At 40.6% G+C, this 20,819-nt stretch overlaps 1 protein-coding gene across 5 annotated transcripts; it reads left to right on the top strand.

The window, feature by feature from the left end:
• Positions 1–2,376: 2,376 nt before the first annotated feature.
• Positions 2,377–20,434, top strand: zdhhc3a (zDHHC palmitoyltransferase 3a). Of its 5 annotated transcripts, none has more exons than XM_026183527.2 (7): positions 2,377–2,504; positions 4,396–4,819; positions 5,014–5,138; positions 9,399–9,495; positions 9,697–9,778; positions 11,140–11,270; positions 18,856–20,434. In XM_026183527.2, exons 2-7 carry the CDS (start codon positions 4,478–4,480, stop codon positions 19,060–19,062), a joined length of 984 nt encoding a protein of 327 aa, XP_026039312.1. In that variant the 5' UTR covers positions 2,377–2,504; positions 4,396–4,477; the 3' UTR covers positions 19,063–20,434. The 5 variants fall into 5 exon arrangements, with proteins under 5 accessions (XP_026039312.1, XP_080163886.1, XP_080163885.1 ...); XM_080307760.1 differs by lacking the exon at positions 18,856–20,434 and adding an exon at positions 12,596–13,210; XM_080307759.1 differs by having other exon boundaries at positions 2,415–2,504; positions 4,358–4,819.
• Positions 20,435–20,819: the final 385 nt, after the last annotated feature.

Genomic DNA, 20,819 nt, shown 5'->3' with positions numbered 1-20,819 from the left:
CACTCATACATCAGGGTACTTTTTGTTGATTACAGCTCCGCATTCAATACTGTCATCCCACACAAACTCACTCACAAGCTGGTAACACTCGGCCTGCACCTAACCCTATGTGACTGGCTACAGGACTTTTTGACTGGCAGGCCCCAGTCCGTCAGGATCGGCAACAGGACTTCAGCCAGCATTATTACAAACACTGGCGTTCCACAAGGTTGCGTCCTCAGTCCCATCCTCTACACCTTGTACACCCACGACTGTGTCACCTCCAACAAAGATAACATCATTTTGAAGTTGTGGACGACACTGCAGTGATCGGTCACATCACTGGAGGGGACGAAGCGGCTTACAGGAGGGAGTTGGCAGGTCTGGTGTCATGGTGTGAGGACAACAACCTCACCCTCAACACTGACAAGACAAAGGAGATGATAGTGGACACGAGGAAGAAGAGGACGCCTCACCAGCCGCTGTTTATCTGGGGCCTAGAAGTGGAGAGGGTGAGCAGCTTTAGGTACTTGGGCGTCTACATCTCTGAGGACCTCACCTGGACACTGAACACCACACAGCTGGTGTATTTCCTGAGGAGGCTGAGGAAGGTTCTACAGCTGCACACTGAGCAGCTGCATTACTTCATGGTACAGCAGCACTACTGGCATGGACCACAAACGCCTGCAGAGAGTGATAACAACTGCAGAGAAGATCATCCAGACTCTGCTGCCCTCTCTGCAGAGCATCTACCATCGCAGAGTCCAGAGGAGAGCTGCCTCCATCCTCAAATACCCCACACACCCCCAACACGGACTGTTCACGCTTCTGCCCTCAGGACGGAGGTTCAGAAGTGTGAAATCCAGAAAATCCAGACTCAACAACTCCTTCTTCCACACTGCAAACAGACTCTTGAACAGCTGACCTGTTTTTGAACAGTAATAATAATTTTTTTTTGCACATCAGGTCATTCTGCATATTAAGCCAGCATATTAAGCTATAGCTCTTTTGCATACATCTCTGTTTCACATCTCCATATTTTGTCTCCTTTTCTGTCTTTGTTTATTTATTTATTTGTACTATTGTATTTATATGTTCTATTTCTATTGTATATATATTAATCGGCGTCTGTGGGTGGACAGCAAAGAAAGAATTTCATTGCACAGAGAAATGCCTTTTTCTCTTATGACATATGACAATACACACTTTGAATCTTGAATCAAAATCAATTAGATAGAAAAGTTAATAAAAAAAATTAAAATAAGAATGTATTTAAAAGTTATGCAGGATGTCCAACAACCTTATTGCCAAACATTGTGCTTGAGTGAAACTTGCACCCATAGAGCCACCAAACTACAGGTGGTGAGAGCAATTACAAAGACGTGTTCTCATATCTTACCTACATGGAATAGTTTTTCTTTTCTTTTATTTACTGTAATTTGTAATGGAGCATGAAAAACTTTAAGCAGGATTTCTCTGACTCACAGTCACCTTTGGCAAACCCATTATTCCTGGCCGGTGTAAAACGTGTTACTAGCAGCCACAACAGCAGATTTAAAACTTTGGTGGACTGCAAAATTCCAGGAGATTTGTCTTCTTCTGATGAGCTTAATCAGCATTATGTGAACTTGCTGTTTTATAACTTGATTGTAACACATGTTCATATGTAGTCCAGCTTTAACAGAAGTGTGTTGCTTAGTCATAACCTTACCATTACCTTAAATGTTTTTTTAAAAAGGTAAGTGATAGGATTTCTGGCTTTATTTTTACAGCCTTGAGACCATCAGTTTTTATGTGTTTGCACTGCCATAAATCAAATGACTCTATTCACTACTGGATATTCAATATGTTTTCCCATATTAGCTTGTCTTCATTGACACACTGTTAAACTCAGAATTAAGTTTAAAATCCAAGAACTACAAAGTTATGAATGATCAGACCTCATAGTATAATTATCCTATTGGAGCATTTCACTCTCAAAGTAAAGGCTTCCTTGTGATTCCTTAAGTTTCTAAAAGTAAAATGCCAGCCAGATTCCTCTGTTATCAAGCCCCTCTTCTGTTGAAACAGCTCTAAGTTTGGGTTTAGGAGAGAGACACTCTCTCCACTTTTAAGACTATGCTTAAACCTTCATTTTGTCTGGATCCAGCACATAGTTGGAACTGAATCAGATAAACCTGCAACGTCCCTCAATTAACATCCCTTCGTGCATTTAAATGCCACTACAGAATGTCATTAGCCTTTGTGTGCTGTTTCCTGTAGACTGTGTTTCGTCCTTCTTGTTGTGCTACACTCTCCGCTTTTCTTATCTAAAACTGATTTAATAAATACTCGGCCTTGGTACTGAGGCAGATACCAGAAATAGGTGCGTCTTGGACGCGTCCTCTGACGCGTAAAACTTAATCGTGGTTCCATTCGCTGCCTTCTACGCCACGACGTCATCATGAAGGGGCGGGAGCACGGCGTCGAGTGGGTAACCAAACAGCAGCAGGGGAGAAAGCCACCGGCGGATGCGCATCGTTCAGGTGAGATTCAGTGGAATATAATGATAATTACAATGAGGTGAAGGCATTGACGCGCTCTTTGATTCCTCCTGGTTTGCAGGTAAACGGAAGGATTGTTTTATAAATATGAGAAAACTTAGACGCTTACGCTGATATGGTAGCTACGTAGCTAGTATTAGCTAGCAGTGGGCTGACGGTAATGTGTCGCTCGCTGTTAAACCCGCTTTCCATGTTTCACCACCTTATTGATTTGAATTAGAACAGGCAGTAGAGTAGTCTTCAATAGATTTTAATAATGTTACATTATTAGCCCGGTATTATTGCTCTTACGTGGCTGAAGGTAAAGCTGCTACACACATGGCAACGAAATCGTAACTCCTTCGCCCATGAAAACAGGATAATCAGGGAACCATCGAGCCACATTTTTAAGGCGACTGCTCGATATGTACTTTGACAGCTATACTACTGTCTTTCACTCAGGTCATATACATCATCCCGTTATCCAGCTGTAACTTACACGAGGATTGGGTCTTGAATAGAGAAGTGTTGCATTAGGTCACGATAACAGTTTACTACCTTTCAGTGACCTCTCACTGACCAGACATTTCGTGTGTTTGGTGGAGCTCCAGGTTGTGTAAAGCTGAGTGCAGAGACAAAGCTCGGTCATGCAGCTGGCCAGCTTTCACTTCTGAGGAGACGGCTGAAGAATCCTGTGGTGTCCGTAGAAAAAGATCCACCATGTAGAGGATTCCTGAGTGCCGTCTGAATGTTTGATTAAAAACTCTTATGCCTCTTTTCCTCTAGTAATGTTGCAAACACGCTCAAAAGAACTGCGTTGATAGTTTTTGTGACAATTTATTTGCCCACATACCCAGTCACAGCAAACAAGAAAGTTCGGTTCAACCGACATTTCTTGTAACACAAGGGTTTGTCAAAAATCTGCAGTGTCATTCCAGGTGTAACACTGCACATGTGCAAAGCTCACATTTCATTGTTCAGTGATTAGTTGATAACACCAAATTGCGCATACACTAGGTTTTAATGGTTAGAAATGTAAAGGAAAATATCAAGGCTCCGGTAGTGATCTGATTTTTGGAGAAATAGAATTTTTAGTATATGTGTAATATTTTCTAATTGTTAGAGCTCAAAAAAGTTAATAACAAGCTGACATTGGCTATTTGCTGAGTTATCACTATTGGCATTTATGTAAGCTGATACATCAAATTTCATAAAGTAAATAAAGTAAAGTAAAGTAAATAAAGTAAATGCAATTTCATTGTTCTCTGACAATGACAATAAATAAATAAATACTAAAGAAGAGGAGATAGATACTAGGGTTCTCACAATATTAGAATTTGAAACTTGATACTGATATCCAGGAAAATACTCAATATCAGTTTTGTAGTGCATCCTGCAGCAGTAGAAGTCATGGTGAAGAAGTCATAGTTTGAAAAAGTTAACTTGTAATTTTCCCAAATACAAGTTAATTTAACAAAATACGTATTTAAGATGATGTTTAGAGGTTCTGTTCATTCCACAAATTGTTTAGATCATGTCATGACGGATTGTGGGGGGGAAAAAAGTATTTCAGAGCTAAACAAAAGGGTAGAACCACCACAGTGCCTAGACATCTGAGATCATTTAATCATTGTAGCATTTTGGAAAACTTACAAATTAACTTTAAATAAGATGTGGTGTTAGTTTTATATAATAGCGAAATAAAAAAAAACGAAGAAGATAAAAAAAACAAAAACAGTCACTGTGAAAGACTGAACCAGTCACTGCCTGCACTATAAAACTGACCTGACAGCTGGCGGCTAAATTTTTTGAGTTTTTGTTCTTTTTGTGTTTGTTTGTTTTTTTTAAACCTTCAGCTCGTGTACCTAATCTTTGAACCATCCTCACTTCTTAGCATGCGGTGACTAAGGCGGAGGCCTGAAGGCGCTGTGGGTCCATTGGTGGCAGTAGGAGCAGGAATCCAGCTTAGATGAAGGATGAAGAGCCCGGTGCACAGATGTAGGGATGTGGAGCATAACCGTGGACAGTCTGGGGCTGGGGGAGGAACCAGCTGCCTACAGGAGGAACAGCGCATCCCCATCTCCAAAGACGTCATCACTTCCTCCTCTGCCTCGGCCATGTGGTTCATCAGGGATGCCTGCGGCATTGTGTGTGCCATCATCACCTGGCTGCTGGTCTTGTACGCTGAGTTTGTGGTGTTGTTTGTGATGCTGTTGCCCTCCAAGAACCTGATGTACAGTATTGTGAACGGGACTCTGTTCAACACTCTGGCCTTCCTTGCCCTCGCCTCTCACCTCAGGGCCATGTGCACTGACCCTGTAAGTCAGGTTGCATTGGATTATTCATGCATACGAATTGTTTTAATTCTCAATGTCATGCTGACACTTAATGCTCTTTAGCTTTATGAAGTTCTGATTAATGTAGCAGACATTTAATAAAATGACCATTATGGTGATTAATGAGCTGCACATATAACTGAGGTCATCTACTTTATGTACATGTTTCCTGCTAGGGGGCTGTGCCAAAAGGAAACGCCACCAAGGAATACATAGAAAGCCTTCAACTGAAACCAGGACAGGTGGTCTACAAATGTCCCAAGTGCTGCAGCATCAAGCCTGACCGAGCACACCACTGCAGGTAGGGCAAAAAGGATGCGAAATTCCCACTGCCGCATTTGACATTCACAAACTTAGTCCTATGCATCGCTTTAGTGCAGTAACGTCCCCAATTGTAACCTTTCATAAATCCTGAAACTGGTGCAATTCCCATTCTCGGAGGGAGTGACCGAGGTTACTTATTTCTAGCTGCAGCTTACAGATAGAGCCCAACCGATACAGGATTTTTGAGACAAATACCATTATTTGTTCATTTAAACATCTGATATCGGGTGATATTTTTTTCTTTCTTACCTATTAAGTATAAACAGATTTCCAGAACATTTGCTGTGTGTAGCTACTTATGATTCCTTACTAAGATAATATGACAGCGGATTCTAAAAATAGGTTTTATTGTCACATCAAGTTGGGGATTACTTGTTTACACTGTGCCACACTCTCCTCGGATCAGAGTCCCTCTGGTGGTCAAAGTATGCAACATCAGCCCTCTAACACAGATGAAGGGTGTTTTCCCTTCTATTGCTTACTTCTCATTTACTGGCTGCTATAAACACATACAAATGCAGACACTAAAATATTTGCCTATAATAAAAGTAGTGATATATTGGTCAGGCTCTATTTACATTTACCCTACATTTGGCCTGCAGGCCACATGCAGGCAAGTTTGAAAAGAGAACTAGTTGTAGAATACACTGTTGAATGTGTTTGGGTGTGATTGCTTTTAAAATGCAGATGTTGTGGTTTGTTTGTTTTTTAGAACCAATCCATAAAGCAACATGAGTGACTAAATAAAGTAACAGACAGTTACAATAAAAGCATATAAAAAACAGGGTGCTACCTTTGTGAGATTCTGTTGTAGTTTCAGAATGATGACATTTTCAGCCTGTTTGAAGGTTAAGAGTTTGTTTTTGGATTAAATTTAGAATTAGGTTTAGGTTCAGACGAAGGTTTGGCTTAACCTGATGGTTACAGTTAGGGAGCAGAGGTTACATTGTGAATGAATACGCTCACAAAGATAGCCAAATAAACATTTGTGTGTGTGTGTCCCTACCAGTCAAAAGTTTGCACACACCTTCTCATTTAATGGTTTTTCCTTATTTTTACTACTTTCTACATTGTAGATACAAACTGAAGATATCGACTTTAAGAAGCAAGATATCGCAGTTATGTAGCAAATAAAAATAATGTCTTATATTTTAGATTACTCAAAAGTAGCCACCTTTAGCTTTGTTGAGAGCGCTGCAAACCCCTGGCCTTCTCTCAGTGAGCTTCATGATGTAGTCACCTGAAATGGTTTTCACGTCACAGGTGTGCCTTAGCAGGCGTCATCTGTGGCGTTTCTTTCCTTCTTAATGGGGTTGGGACCATCAGTTTTGTTGTGCAGAAGTCAGGTTTGTACACAGCTGACAGCCCCATTTGACAGCTGTTAGAATTCATATTATGGCAAGAACCAATCGGCTAAGTAAAGAGAAGTAAGAATCTAACATTACTTTAAGAACTGAAGGTCAGTCAGTCCAGAAAACTGCTAAATCTTTGAATGTGTACCCAAAAACCATCAAGCGCCCCAGGAAGAGTGAGCTCTGCTGCTAAGTATAAATTCATCCGAGTCACCAGCCTCAGAAACCGCAAGTTAACAGCACCTCAGATTAGAGCCCAGATACATGCCACTCCGTTCCGGTTTGTGTTTAGTTGGACCATCATTTCTTTTTCAACAGTACAATGACCCCAAACACACATGGCCTGGCCTCCACAGTCACCTGACCTAAACCCAATCAAGATGGTTTGGGATGAGATGGACTGTAGAGTGAAGGCAAAAAAGACAAGTGCTCAATAACTCTGGGAACTCCTTCAAGACTGTTGGAAAACCATTTCAGGTGACTGCCTCATGAAACTCATCAAGAGAATGGCAAGAGTGTGCAAAGCAGTAATCAAAGCATAGGGTAGCTATTTTGAAAAATATAAAACATATTTTGAGTTATTTCACACTTTTTGTTTATTACATACTTCCATATGTGTTCATTTATAGTTTTGATGCCTTCAGTGAGAATCTACAATGTAAATAGTCATGAAAACAAAGAAAAACAATTAAAACAATTATTTAAAAAATAAAAAACACTTTATCACATACCTAAAACAAAATCGTATTGAATGAAATACGACTTTGTATAAAGTACTTTTGCTATTGTGTTTGTAGTTGAATTCCCCTGCAATTTCAATTCTTCTTGTTCAATGAGAGAAATATAGGCTGTTTTGTGCTTGAACAAGTCTGTTGAAGTCAGGTTCAGTGTTTGGAAATGTGAAGGATAGTGGACAGGTGATGATCACTGAGAGAAGCTCTGTATTTGCATTTGTTAAACCTCTTCACTGAGTTTGTTCACATATCAAAGTAGATCCAAAGAGAACCAACATCTTCTCTGTTTGCATATGAGCAAGAATGTTGCTCTCCAGTTGGCTTGAAAGAAACTGCAACTTTCAAATGAAGGCCTTTACCAGGCTTTATATTTTATGTGCATGTAGGCCCTTGCTTTTCGATTTGGTGTTTAGATCATGCATTAGCGTAGTGTAGTTCAGGATTTCTCTTCTATCTGCATCTCAGACCTCTAAAATATCTTTACCTTTCTTTCTCCAAAACTCTTAAATTTCTGCTCCCATGCTCTTTGTGGCGGAGGTGTGGTCCCTGGCTCAGCTGCAGGGGAGGGGTGGTGCAGTGAGATCACGGGGCAATGCCGTGGTGGTTTGTGACATAGGTGTGTGACGTTTTTAGTTAACGATCTCTCTCTCTCTCTCGGTGTGTGAATTTTAGTGAAACCGGGGCAGAGAGTGGAGAGGTCAGAATGCGGCTGAAAGCTGCACCTGTGGGTGCCGAGCCGAGGAAACAGACAGAGAGACTGTCAGTAGTGCGTGTCAGCAATAAAAGAGGAAATAAACCCAAACAGTGTGTCTACGTGTGGTCATTCTTCACACTCTTCATCACTTTGCCCTGTATGAGTCACTTGACAGCTCTGTGGTAGCCTATGTCACCATTTTCAATCAAACAGTGTGCAACTAATTGTGATTCAGTGTTCTCTCCCTGATTACATCATTAACAGGGTTAATTTTTAGCCCTGACTTTCACAGTATCTTCTGGTATATAATACACTGCAAAAATAACAATTTCAGTCACTTTGTCTTACATCTGCTTAAAAGCGCCCACATTTTTTTCTCTGTCAGATTTGGATAGTAATCACTTGTAACACCTGTTAGTTGGTAACATTTTAGTCCAGGCTTGATCAGGCTTGGCATGTCTTGAGCCACCCTCACATCTCTCCATCTTCTGATTTCCTCATACGGTTCCACAGTTCCTCTCTTGGCACCCTATCTTCTGCTTTCTCTAGTTTCACAAAGACACAGTGGAGGTCCTTCTGACTCTTTCTATACTTCTCCATCAGCACTCTCAAAGCAAACGTCACATCTGTAGTGCTCTTTTTCTTCATGAAGCCACACTGCCCCTCACTGATCCTCACCTCTCTTCTTATCCTAGTTTCAACAACTGCTTTCACATAAGTTAATGGTTTGGTTCATCGTTGTACATGCATTTAAAATAAAAACAGCATTTCCCTTCAAAATAAAACCAATAAATTTATATTGTGTTTTCCCACAAAACTGCTAAAACCTAAGTCATTCTCAAATGGGAATCTTACCCGACAGCATTTGGTTGCTAGAATGCATCAAACTGCATGATATATACTTATTTAGGTTTGCATCCTAATTTCCCATTTACCTCATGTGAGCTGCATGTAGCCTTGGGGGTGTATATAGAAGGAATATACTAGTAAGAGAGAACAACCTTAGCTCAACTAAACAACTTCAAATTCAGTACTGCTCTTACTCCGTTTCCTGTCAGTACCAACTACTGAAGTGGATTCAGTGAATTCTTGTTGCGATAGGTGATGAACAAACACACATAGAATAGTATAGCTTATCGGGCCTTTATATTGTAATTGTGTTCATAGGCATGATTGTAGTCACAAAGCAGTAAAGCAACATATTAAATCTTCTCAGGAAATCCAGTAATGATTTCCAAACACTCGCTGTTTGCACAGAACACCCAGCTTTAGCACTAGCCTTACCACCAGCTTCCTGTTTGCTCAAATGCAGAGAATGTAAATCCTTAAACTTTAGTATTTGCATTAAAAACCTTCATTTTTTTCAGTTTATCCCATATTTCATGTTGTCTTTTAGTTTCTTTGTATATTGACAAAACGTTTTGATCCTGGTTTTCATTGAATTTCTTCTCTTACAGTGTTTGCAAACGCTGCATACGGAAGATGGACCACCACTGTCCCTGGGTCAACAACTGTGTTGGAGAGAACAACCAAAAGTACTTTGTGCTTTTCACAGTAAGTCCACTGTTAGTCTGTAAATTGACGAAAAAACACCCTGAAGGTTACACCTGTCACATGATTTTCAATCATAAAGTCACCAGTTGTTGCTATAGAAATGGAGCCGTTTCTTGGTAAATGCCACTCTGTTTGTGGTTAGCCTGTGTTGTCAGTTCCTGCTCATTGTATCCACTTTCTCATTTTTCTTTTTTAACCCAGATGTACATTGCACTCACTTCTCTCCACGCTTTGGTCATGGTGGTCTTCCATTTCCTCTACTGCTTTGAAGATGATTGGACGAGTAAGTGCTTTTTCCTTTTTTTACAGTTCTCTTTAGCCTGCAAACACATAAAGAACAGAGCTCTAGATGTAAATAGACATCTTCCCGCAAACATGACAGTAAAGTAATTTGCTTGATTTTATATTTTGTATTTACATACATAACCATCTTACAATATTCTTCACATTAGTTTCCATTTCTTAAAGGACCATATATCTGTTCTTGTGTTTATCCCATCCTGTTTACATAAATGGGGGACAAACAAACAGAAACGCCTTCTACAGCCACGAAAATCATTGCAATTCAACTAAGGGGGGCACAGGCTGGCTCGTGTGGTCAGTAGATGAGCTACGCCAAATTCCCCTGATCTCAAACCAATCGAGCATCTGTGGGATGTGCTTGAGAAACAAGTCTGATTCATGGAGGCCCCACCTCACATCTTGCAGAACAGATACCACAGCACATCTGTCGAGGGAACCTACACAATATTAGGCAGATGCTCATAATGTTGTGCCTGATCGGTATACATATATGATCTTCATCCACTTTCTATCGGTTATTCTATTCAGCGGTGCTGGGAGTCTGTAGCCTATCCTAGCCCACTGCATCTACATACAACACAAAATCAAAGTTGCACATTCTCCCTCTGGTCTATAGTGGTGTTTGTCCAGCTACATTTTTTTCCATGTGAATTGCCCAGTTTTGAAAATGTTGGCTTTTTTTAGTTTCCAAAGTTATGACCCAGGCACTGCAAAAAAAAAAAATCCACAACTTCTTATCCATAATCAAGGATTCTTATCTATAAACAAGGTTTATGGAATAACCGCGTCATGAGGAAAGAGGTCTTGTTGCTGAACTTTCAAATGATTTTTTTGGTGGGCTTTTAGTTTGTCAATGCAATTGCTATTTAGGTCCATAATATTAAAGAGAATGCAGGCATTTCTATTGGTGATAAAACCAAGCAACTGAAACCTAAACAATCTGGACATACATCAGACCACAGGCTAGAGGAAAGGATCATTTTGGGCCATCAGACAGATATTTATGTCCTGCCACTATAAGTGTCATTATATGGCAATGCTTGCAACTCCTTAGGACAAATGAAAATATGAAATATTGTTGACATGAGTACATCTTGTCTCTACTTCTTTGTTGTGACATTTATTTTCCTTCCAGTTACTGATGCCGTAACTTCCTGATCCCGTACAATAGTCTTTAAGAAGTTGACCTAAGCTCATACTCGCTGGCTTCAAAGCTTTGCATCGTCACTGTAGAGCTGCAGTTGGATGCAGTAGTTTTTTGATAGAAGTGCAGCAGTTCCTCTATGAATCTCTTCTTTGCCCTTTCACTTCCCTGTGTCCACCTCCCTCCCATTCCCCCAGAGTGCAGTACCTTCTCTCCTCCAGCAACAGTCATCCTCCTCATACTCCTGTGCTTTGAGGGCCTCCTCTTCCTCATCTTCACCTCTGTGATGTTCGGCACCCAAGTCCACTCCATCTGTACCGACGAGACCGTAAGTGACCCAGTTTACCATCCTGTTAACCACCTCCTTTTAACTCCTCTGTCCTTCAGGACTTCTCCCTGCTGCTGCAACTCTCAACTTCTTTTAACATGAATATCTTTAACGTCTCAAAACATCAGCTGACGTCTCTTACTCTGCAGCAGAACTTCAACCTTAAGTGCCTTAAAAGCAAATAATTTGAGTTACACCTACCATCATATCAGAAATTGCAGAGGTGGATCATAGACTTCTGTAGAGCCTGATTTGTTTTTGCAACCAAAGGAAGTCACCTCCTACTGGCTGTTTTTCCATCTTTTTTATGGCAGAGTGACAATAACAATGCCTCAACTCCAACCTGCCAATGTTTAATTCATACTGTCTTTTAAAGTATGAGGCAACTGTGGCTGTGACTGTTGCAGTATCAATCTGTAAATAGGACCTTTCCTCACACGAGACATTTAGACTCAGCAGGAAAAGTGCAGGTGTAACTCATAACAGCAATAATAGTAACATCTCAGTCCTTTCCAGACTTGTGGATTAATGTGATACAAAATCAAGCAATTCTGTACTCCTGTGCTTCTTTCTGTTGTGGAGATGTCTCATGTAACAAAAGGTTCATTAGCCTGATTTATCTATACATCCATCCTCATCCTTCTCCCAGTGTTACTACCCCAACTATATATAAGCTCTCTCTCTCTCACTCACTTTGTCTTTGGTGAGCTAGTTAAACTGAATAAAGTCACAACTTTTCACAGGCAAATAGTGCACGCAGCTTTGTGTGCATTGGCTAGCTCACTTTAATAAAGGAGACTAAAACACAAAGTTTACCAGTTAAACTGCTGAGCAGAGTCCAGATTTTACACCTGCTCATTACCAGTAGTCTGCCCCCTGGTGGTGAGTCTAATGTGCTGTTCATGAAGGGCAGGCCTGTATGCAATTTTATAATAAAGGTCCGTTTGTCAGTGTATCAGCGAAAGAAGGAATCTCTGTCTTCTCAAGTTTGGAGCTGAAATAATCAAGCACACGGCGCCTGTGTGCATGGGAAGCATAGCTCACCAAACCAAACTCTCCCTGTTTTCAACTTCTTTTTGTCTGCAACTCCAGACCTTATTTATTATGAAGAGAGGGCTTTAGGATACACAGGGCTGTGCAACACACAAGGGAAGGGCACAACATCGGCTCTCCACTGTCCTAATTCAGCAGCACCTGACGTGCAGCCCCCGATGATCTTATTTTTATCTTTCTAATACAGAAATGGGTATTTGGAGTTTGTGATTACTGTGATCGCTGGGCCGCAAAAGCACACCAACTGAAGTTTGGTTGTCTCTCGTTTTCAGGGCATAGAGCAATTGAAAAAGGAAGAGAGAAGATGGGCTAAAAAAACTAAGTGGATGAACATGAGGGCGGTATTCGGACACCCTTTCTCCATATTGTGGTTTAGCCCTTTCTCCACCCCCGACCACGGGAAGGCTGAGACCTACCAATATGTGGTGTGAAGGCTCAGCACAGGGAGTGATCAAAACCAAAGTGGGAAGGCCTGCACCCCCCCCCCCCCCCCCCCCCCACACACACACACACACACAGCTCAACGCGATTTACACTGTATATCCCACATTAGCAATGGACAGCTTTTCATGTGCTTTTTTTGTGTTGCCAACTAAGTGCTCTATACGTTTTATTTTTGTGTTGCCTTGAGTGAGTCGAGTTGCAGAGAAAAAGAAACACTTTACAGTCGTGTTTGCAAACACTGTGATGGATCTGTTTGTTTCTGACCTGCTTTCTTTCTCCTCTATCAGAAGCCCCTCTCTCTTCTTACTGTTTCCTTTTTGCTTCTCCCTAAAGGGTTAGTTCAGCTAAATTATAAAGAAAAAGCAGGTATTATGTATTTCCTGTAATTGCCAGCTAATTTCATTACAGTGAAAATAGGAAATGATGTATAAGGTAAACAAAAATGCTTCATAAACTGGCGAAGCACCGAGTTTTAGGACATTTTAAGGACTATTTTAGAGTAAAACTGGCTGGAAACTGCAGGTCTCCAGATTATATTAAAATCACACATCAGGGTTAGAGTTACTGTAATTCCACATTAGCTATTCTGATGCCAGTAGAGAGCTTGGTGGATTTTTTTAGATGAACTGACCCTTTAAATATTACTCAATGTCAGTGTGTTCCAGACATGGACTGGATAAAGCTTTTAAATGGGTCTACTCAGGAATGGATTGTCTGAACCATTCAGTAATCAGACCCACGCTCAGGCCGACCCTCTGTTATAGTGCTGTACATAGCACATCAACATCTTGCCTTTGTTACAGTGGGATTTTTCATAGTTACTGAAAAAAATCTCTCAAGAATCAAATGCAAAGAAAGTGAAAGCAAAACACAACAATTCTAAAAAAGAATTTACATTAGAATTGCATAGAGTGCTCCATTTGGTTATGATAATCTTCACCTTTGTTTCTGGGTTCAGACTTTTCCTCTTTGGTCTTTTTTTCAGCCCCAGTTCTGACACAAAGCTCTCGTGTGGGCTAGTTACACTTAGATGAACATGTCAGTGGACTGAAAGTAAAACTCCATTAATTAGAGAATGGGCTATCCCTCAGTCTGTCCTAACTGAGATGTTATTATGACTGCTGTTGACATTAGAAGGTATTACCGCTTGTTGAATCTGTGCATCACTGACTGTTGTCTAAAAGTAGCTGACCAATGGGGACGCAGCACTGTAAGGCCAGCCATGAGAACTTCACAACGGTGGCGCTCTTGTAGTTTCTATGTCTGTTCTACCTTTGAGTGTTTTTGCTCTTCTTTGATTCACTTTTTTCATTCTTGGGAGATTTTTTTAAAATTTCATTAATAGGACAAAAGTTAATCCAAAGACTTTTGGTCTGTTATGTTTGTGATGAGAGTTCTAATTTTCCAAATGGGTCCCTTTTCTTCCCTGTTAGCAGTGACTTTCAGATTGTCTCATTCTTACATTCAGGGTGGAGTTGAAAGCAGTTTTGAAAACAGAGCTCTGTTATCTCATCATGTAAAAACCTGCACATTACACTGCATTTAACCGTTTGGGTTCTCATTAATGTAAGACTACACGAGGCAAGGGATCGCAGTGGTACCAAAAAGCAGAGCTGATAGCCTGCTGTGACTAAAGGATAGCAGATGTACTGAATATTTAAAGTGGGCTTGTTATGCTCATTCCCAGCTCCACAGTTCCATTCTTGGTCTCTGTTTTCTTTAAACTGTGAATCATGCAAAGCTAAGCTAGTAATCTTTATTTATCCTGTGAGGGACCTTTGTGCTCATCTGAAACGAGGTGGTGTAGTTCCCTACCTTTGAGGCAGCCCTTTCTCAAAACCAACTATATTCTGATTGGCTGCCTCTTGTAAAAAGAATGTTTGAGTTGGATGGAGCTTCTGTGTCCACAGTCAGAGCCAGAGAGCCATGTTAGAGAGATCCTCTGTCTTTGACATCAAACAGAGGAAAGAGTAGAACAAACTGTTTGAAACTGAGTTTAGAGCAGTCTGAAGTCTCACCTCATTATTTGAAACTTATTTAATATAAGCACCCAGCATAATAACACAAAGTATGGCTCAAAATAAGGAAAAGCAAAACAAATTAGGTCTGATTTAGTAGCTGACCCTTGATCAGCTATTGAAAGTCCATTTTGGAGGATCTCTGTGATTAAACAAAAAAGACCAAAAAGTCACGCTGCAGCCTAATCAAGTTTTCAGTGATTTTTAGCACCTACAACATTGTCCCTGTTTCCTCTCTGATACATGCTCAAGAAAAACAAAGCCTCTTGGAAGACAGAAATGCATCTTATTTTTGGCTAAAACAAACCAGGAGGTTTCTGTTTGTTCCAGCAAACAGATCCAGATTCTCAGTGTTTAAGCTGGCAGTCTGAGTTCTGCTAAAGGAAGGAAAGGGAAAGCCTTTCAAAGGTGACTGATGTCGACCTCAGCCTGTCTTTAAGCAGGAAAAACATGTGGGTTAGAATGATGCTGACAGTCTGTCAACATATGTTCATTCTGGATTTTGTTTTTTATGTTGTTGGGGTTTTTTTGTGTTATTTTTTTTATAAGAAAGGTTTAGCCTCCTACAGTAGCCTCCCACTAACACTCTGTTTGCATGAATACGTGCCAGTGAATCACAGCTCTAAGCCCATGTGGTGTTTTGATGTTGTGAGCGTGTGCCAAATTCAATAAAACCCACAATTCTGCGATTATTTGGGAACCCTTTGATATGAATTTGCTCTGAAGGGACACTGGCTTCAGTTTAAAATCCTCTTCGCTGCCGGAAATGTATAAAATCATGTTCGGAGTTAAAGAGAAGACGTGGATTTAGAATATTCATTTCTGCACCATGCCAGCCTACAAAGCATTTAACCGAGGTATTAACATTCACTATCCAATTTAAAGTTGTTAAAAAAGAAGATTTAATTTCACTTTGTATTTCTTTGTATTTATCATTTGAGATTTTCTCCTGGGTGAACTGCTTTGTTCCAAAGTGTGCGGTTTTATTCTTCTATTCTTTGTTTACATGATATTGTGTGTATCCTTTGTTTTTGAATGCATGGTACAGCTGAAGGCTAGTTTAATTGTGTATGTGAAACACTGCTGGTATGATGAAGCAGCTGAGTGACGGCAGAGATTATTATTATTGTTTTGTTATTTTTACAGAAATTTTAATTCTTTCTAAATATTCTGAAGAGATTTCAGCACGTGCACAGAGAATAAAATCTTCTCAGATGCAATGCAACAACTGTGTTTGCTTCCTTTGTGGAGGTGCATTTATTTACTTTTGCCTGTCCCTTTATTTTATATTCAAATAGTAATACCGGAGCAGATGTGGGTTTTTTGTTGGGTTTTTTTCCCTCCTTCTCCCCGTGCACACAGTTCTTATATGGCCCTCACATCCTGCATTTTCCCTCCGTCCTTGTCTTCCATTCTGCTCCCACGTCTGGGATCCTCCTCCCCCCGATACTGTGTCCTCTCCTCACTCATGCATTTTTGCTTTGGTTGATAACTCACTCTGCCGAAAGCTTTCCGAAGCAGACAGCCCTTTGTAATCTTGACTGAGGTAAGCTTGCGAACAGCAGTCACATTGGCCGTCCCATCAAGCTTGACATGTCACATGTATGCACGCTTCAATCAGAAGGCCGACGTGTGCTTTCAGTTCCTCCTTTGCTGTTTTACTTCAACCAAACTGTTTGAATGAATGAGTGAGTTCTGTCTGTGATGCATGTGCCATCTGTTTATTTTTGAAGTGCATGCCAGTCTTTTTGGACAGCAGCATGAAATGTTGGGCATGTTTCTTTAAAAACAAATTGAATATCATGGAACCTAAAGCATTTAGAGGACACTGTTAAAACTCATCAGAAGTCAAGTCATCTAACTTCTCAGTTAGTGTTAACTGTAACTTGTAAGTAAGTAAGTAAGTAAGTAAAATTTTATTTATATAGCACATTTCTAGATAGAGATCACAAAGTGCTTTACAAGATATAACAGATTAAAAAGACAAAATACAAACAAAGTTAGCAAAAGGCAGTTTTAAAAAGATGTGTTTTTAGCTGTTTTTTAAAAGTAATCAATGAATCAGCGGATCGTAAGTCCTGAGGAAGGGAATTCCACAGTCTGGCGGCCACAGTAGCAAAAGCTCTATCACCCCTAGTTTTCAGTCTCGTATACTGAATGTGTGGCCATGAAGCAACCTTTACACCAGTACACTAGAAGATGGCTGTAAAATCCACTGTTTGCACTGCATAAATATAAGTCCCAAAGTTGAAACTAATATTAGATTCAGCCGTCTGAGTTACCCAAATGGATCTTTGACTGTCACTAAAAATACTCTGTCAAGACTCAGGTTGTTTTTTTACATTTACATTTAAAACACAAACTTCCCAAAAACTACCTTCAGTGGCATGTACTTGAGTGTCTTAACTAAGCATAAAGACTATAAACAGGGCACCTGCTAGCCTAACCCCGTAAGCACTCTAAAGCTCACAGAACTACATGTTGCCCCAAAAAGTTGATTCTGTTCATTTGGACGGAGCGTTTTCAGTGGGAGAAACGCTTTGTCACTCATCCAAGTGACTTCTTTAATGTCAGCTGATTGCAGGTTTACTTCACCTTATAAAACAGTATCTTTGCACAATGACTGAAACCTCCACCGGCAGGAGTCAAGGAGGCAATTTACGACCATCTATGAATGGAGGAGGGGGCTTAACGGTACCTCCTGCCATGTTACAATGCTGTGATTGCAGCCATTCCCCAACTCTCTGTGAATGGTACTCATGACCATTGATCAATGGTTTTTGATCAGTGCTGATAACAAATTTGCATATTAATGATCAAAAAACTCAACTGCCCATTGTTCGCCATTCAGTCATTATGCACATGTACTAGGATGAAGCGTTTTCAGTGGGAGAAACGTTTCGTCCAGATGAACAGAAGCAACTTTTAAGGATTTCCTAACCTGGATGATTGAGCATGCATCCAGATGAGTACATGTTGCTTTAGGTTAATATCTTGGAACACAGTCCTTCTAAAATAACTTCTTACATTAGTTCTAGAAGTATCTGTCAGCGTTACTTTTTGCCATTATACATTAGAAATCAGAACTGTTGGCCATCTTGAAATGAACCCCAAAACTAACAAACTGGAGGGAAAAACAATCCTATCCCACCTTCTCAAAGTTCAGGGTGACCTCTTCAAGTGCCTTCTGTTTGGACAGCAGTCGTGAACCCCAAATATTGAGTCTACTTTAATGAATGGCAAACATTTTTGAAGCTGGAGCGTGCCTACTATCAGTCAACACCCACACATTGGACATCAAAGCCAGAATCGCATCCAAAAACTCAGACATTGCGTATTTATCAAGCAGGGCTTTAAAGACTCCTTAAAAATGACTGATTTAGCACTTCTAGAGAGGCTGACATGTTTTGAGTGGGAGCCAGGTGAAAGCATCATTACTGTTACTGGTGCTTCCTGCATTAGCCTAAGCCTCAAGTTTGTGGTAGCTGGCACTTGGTTTGGATTAGGAAGTAACATTCAAAGGTCTGAGGATAAAAATAAACGGACAAATTATTACCAAGAGGGCATCCACTGAAGCCTCATTTACTTCAGCTGGACTTAAATGTGCTTTGAGACAGTCAGCCAGTCCAAATATGTCTCTGGTGCTTTGTTGTAGGAACAAAGACCTGTAAAAGTAATCACATTCCCATCAGCCTCAGCTGCAGTTCAGTTTAGGTGTTAATTAGCAACCATTAGAGCAGCTGGCTCCACTGCCAGTCCCGTTCTCTTTGCTTCCTGGCCAGTACACACAGGATAAATGGCAGCAATGACAAGTAAATGATTAAACCCTCAACCTGAAGACTTTTTATTTTTTTAAATAAGCTGGACATGTTTAAGTGTCTGAGGGACTAGCACAAAAAAGCAAAACCATCACATAGTAACATACTATCACCAGTTTTGTGTTGTGGATGTCATTGATGGTGCATGCAGGTGATCCCATGCAGTGCTTTTTTTTTTTTTTTTTTTTTTTTTTGCGCTTTGTTTGTCTCTCTGCCCCTTCACCTCAGAACCTCACTGTTTTTTGTCTCCAGGGGATCGAGCGGCTGAAGGGGGAGACGGGGAAGTGGGGGAAAGTTCCGTGTTGGGAGGCCATGCAGATTGCATTCGGAGGCCCCTTCTCACTGTCCTGGTGCAGCCCTTTTTCAGGCTTGAGCTGCAAGAAGAGCCCTGAGCACCACGTCGCCATCCCCCAGGGAGAGATCATCGAGGAGGATGTCATCGAGATACCACTCAACTAGCGCCACCTGCTGGGGAAAGCATAAATTGCAGACAGGCAGGATTTCTTGACAAGCACAAAGATATTTTTGAAACTGGACTTTCTAAATGTTGAAAAACTGCCCAGAATTTATTTTAATTATGTATGCATTTCTTTATGTACAGGACTTTTTTCTGGATATATTTTACAGTTTCTGTTCCTACCTTCAGTGTAGCCATTTGATAGGTGTGCAGAGCACCCATTATCAAACTTTTGTATCTTAGCTTAATACTTGCACACATAACTGAAGGTCTAATGTGCATTTTAAGGATCTCATATTTCTCTACTAAATCTGCCAAACCTGCAGCATTTTCCTGAATTTGTCTCTAGGAAAACGCTGTGAGGACTCAAAGCTCAGTCAGCTCAGTGTTTGGAGAAGAGAATACTGTAAAGTGCCTCCCTGAGCTGCCTCAGAACACCACTAACAGCAGCTCTGCTCCAGCACTGTAGCACAAATGGTTCCTTTCAACCTTCTTGCCTTCCCCCCCAGATTTGAACAGCCAGTTTCACAGATAACGGTTAAGCCTAGAAATACAAACTCTCCATTTGGAAAAGGTTTTTAGTCTAAGATTAGGCTTGACCCATGTCTGAGAAACTAGTTCGAGCTCACCTCGTGCCTTATCTATCTTTACTGAGCAAATGTTTGAAACACTACATTGTTTTATTACTCATCTTGATTCCAGACTGTCTCAAGTTGCCATTTTCATATTTCTCGCTCCATTGCACATGTGGGAAAAGGGCAGTAGATGACTTCATATAGAGGATTTTTATTGTGTGTGTATGTAAGCTGGAGGATAAGGGCTTCTAACTGCTAAATGGCTGCTGGACATTATGGGATCACTTATGTTTAATCATGTTTACATTGCTTTAATAATCTACTCATTGTGTGGGTTCCTTCCTTATATGAATGGTCATTCTTTTTTGTTTGTTTGTTTTAAATCTAGTGACAGATTATTTGTTTGTTTTTAGCAAATACATCTGCAGTGTTTGAATTGTACACCAAAAGCTACTGACAGTCCAGTTCAAAACTTAATAGGAACATTTTTTCATACAGCCTTATCATCTCATCTAATCGACTGCAAGAAAGGAAAAAAACATATTTATCAACGTGTCAGAGCACTCCTTACGTTGTGGTACATCTTATCTCCTGTTGTGTTTTTCTGCACTGATTCCATTCTGTTCCACTGTGACCACTTTCAGCTCTTCTGCTTCGATGCCTTTGATGATAGCCAACCACAGAAGACAAATACAGCTGTTGTGGTAGAAGTGTGTATCATAATTGGAGAAAACATTACACCTCATTTGCAGCTGAGGCACAGCTAAGTGGTCTGGAATAAATGGGTGTTCAGACAGAACAGCAGGCATGTTGTTTGTATCGTCCTGGGGGAAACACGGTGCCCTCCAAATTTTCATTCAATTTAATTTGAACAAAACACATCTGCACACCGGAGCTTGGCTTTATCGTTCAGTAGTTGTCACTGACCCATGTGGAGAGGGTTTATTTTAAATGTTTACCTCCAGCCTTTAATCATTACGCTTCTGCCGACTACTGCAGCTGGTCATTTGCATATCTTTGTGTGAGCTTTCTAGCTTTTGTGGGCATTGTAAGGTAACATATTCAGCTGCAACTAGTTTGAACTAGTCGACAAAAAACGCTTCCTCAATTTTCTGGGCGTGCAGTCTTCTCCGGTGCTATCCCTAAAAGTACCACAAGGTGGTGCCAAACTCAAATCAATTGAC

This window comes from Astatotilapia calliptera, chromosome 11, assembly GCF_964374335.1.
Source record: "Astatotilapia calliptera chromosome 11, fAstCal68.1, whole genome shotgun sequence".
Taxonomy (NCBI): Eukaryota; Metazoa; Chordata; class Actinopteri; order Cichliformes; family Cichlidae; genus Astatotilapia; species Astatotilapia calliptera.
The sequence above is the reverse complement of the archived record's forward strand: the minus strand, read 5'-3'. Positions and strand labels throughout refer to the sequence as shown.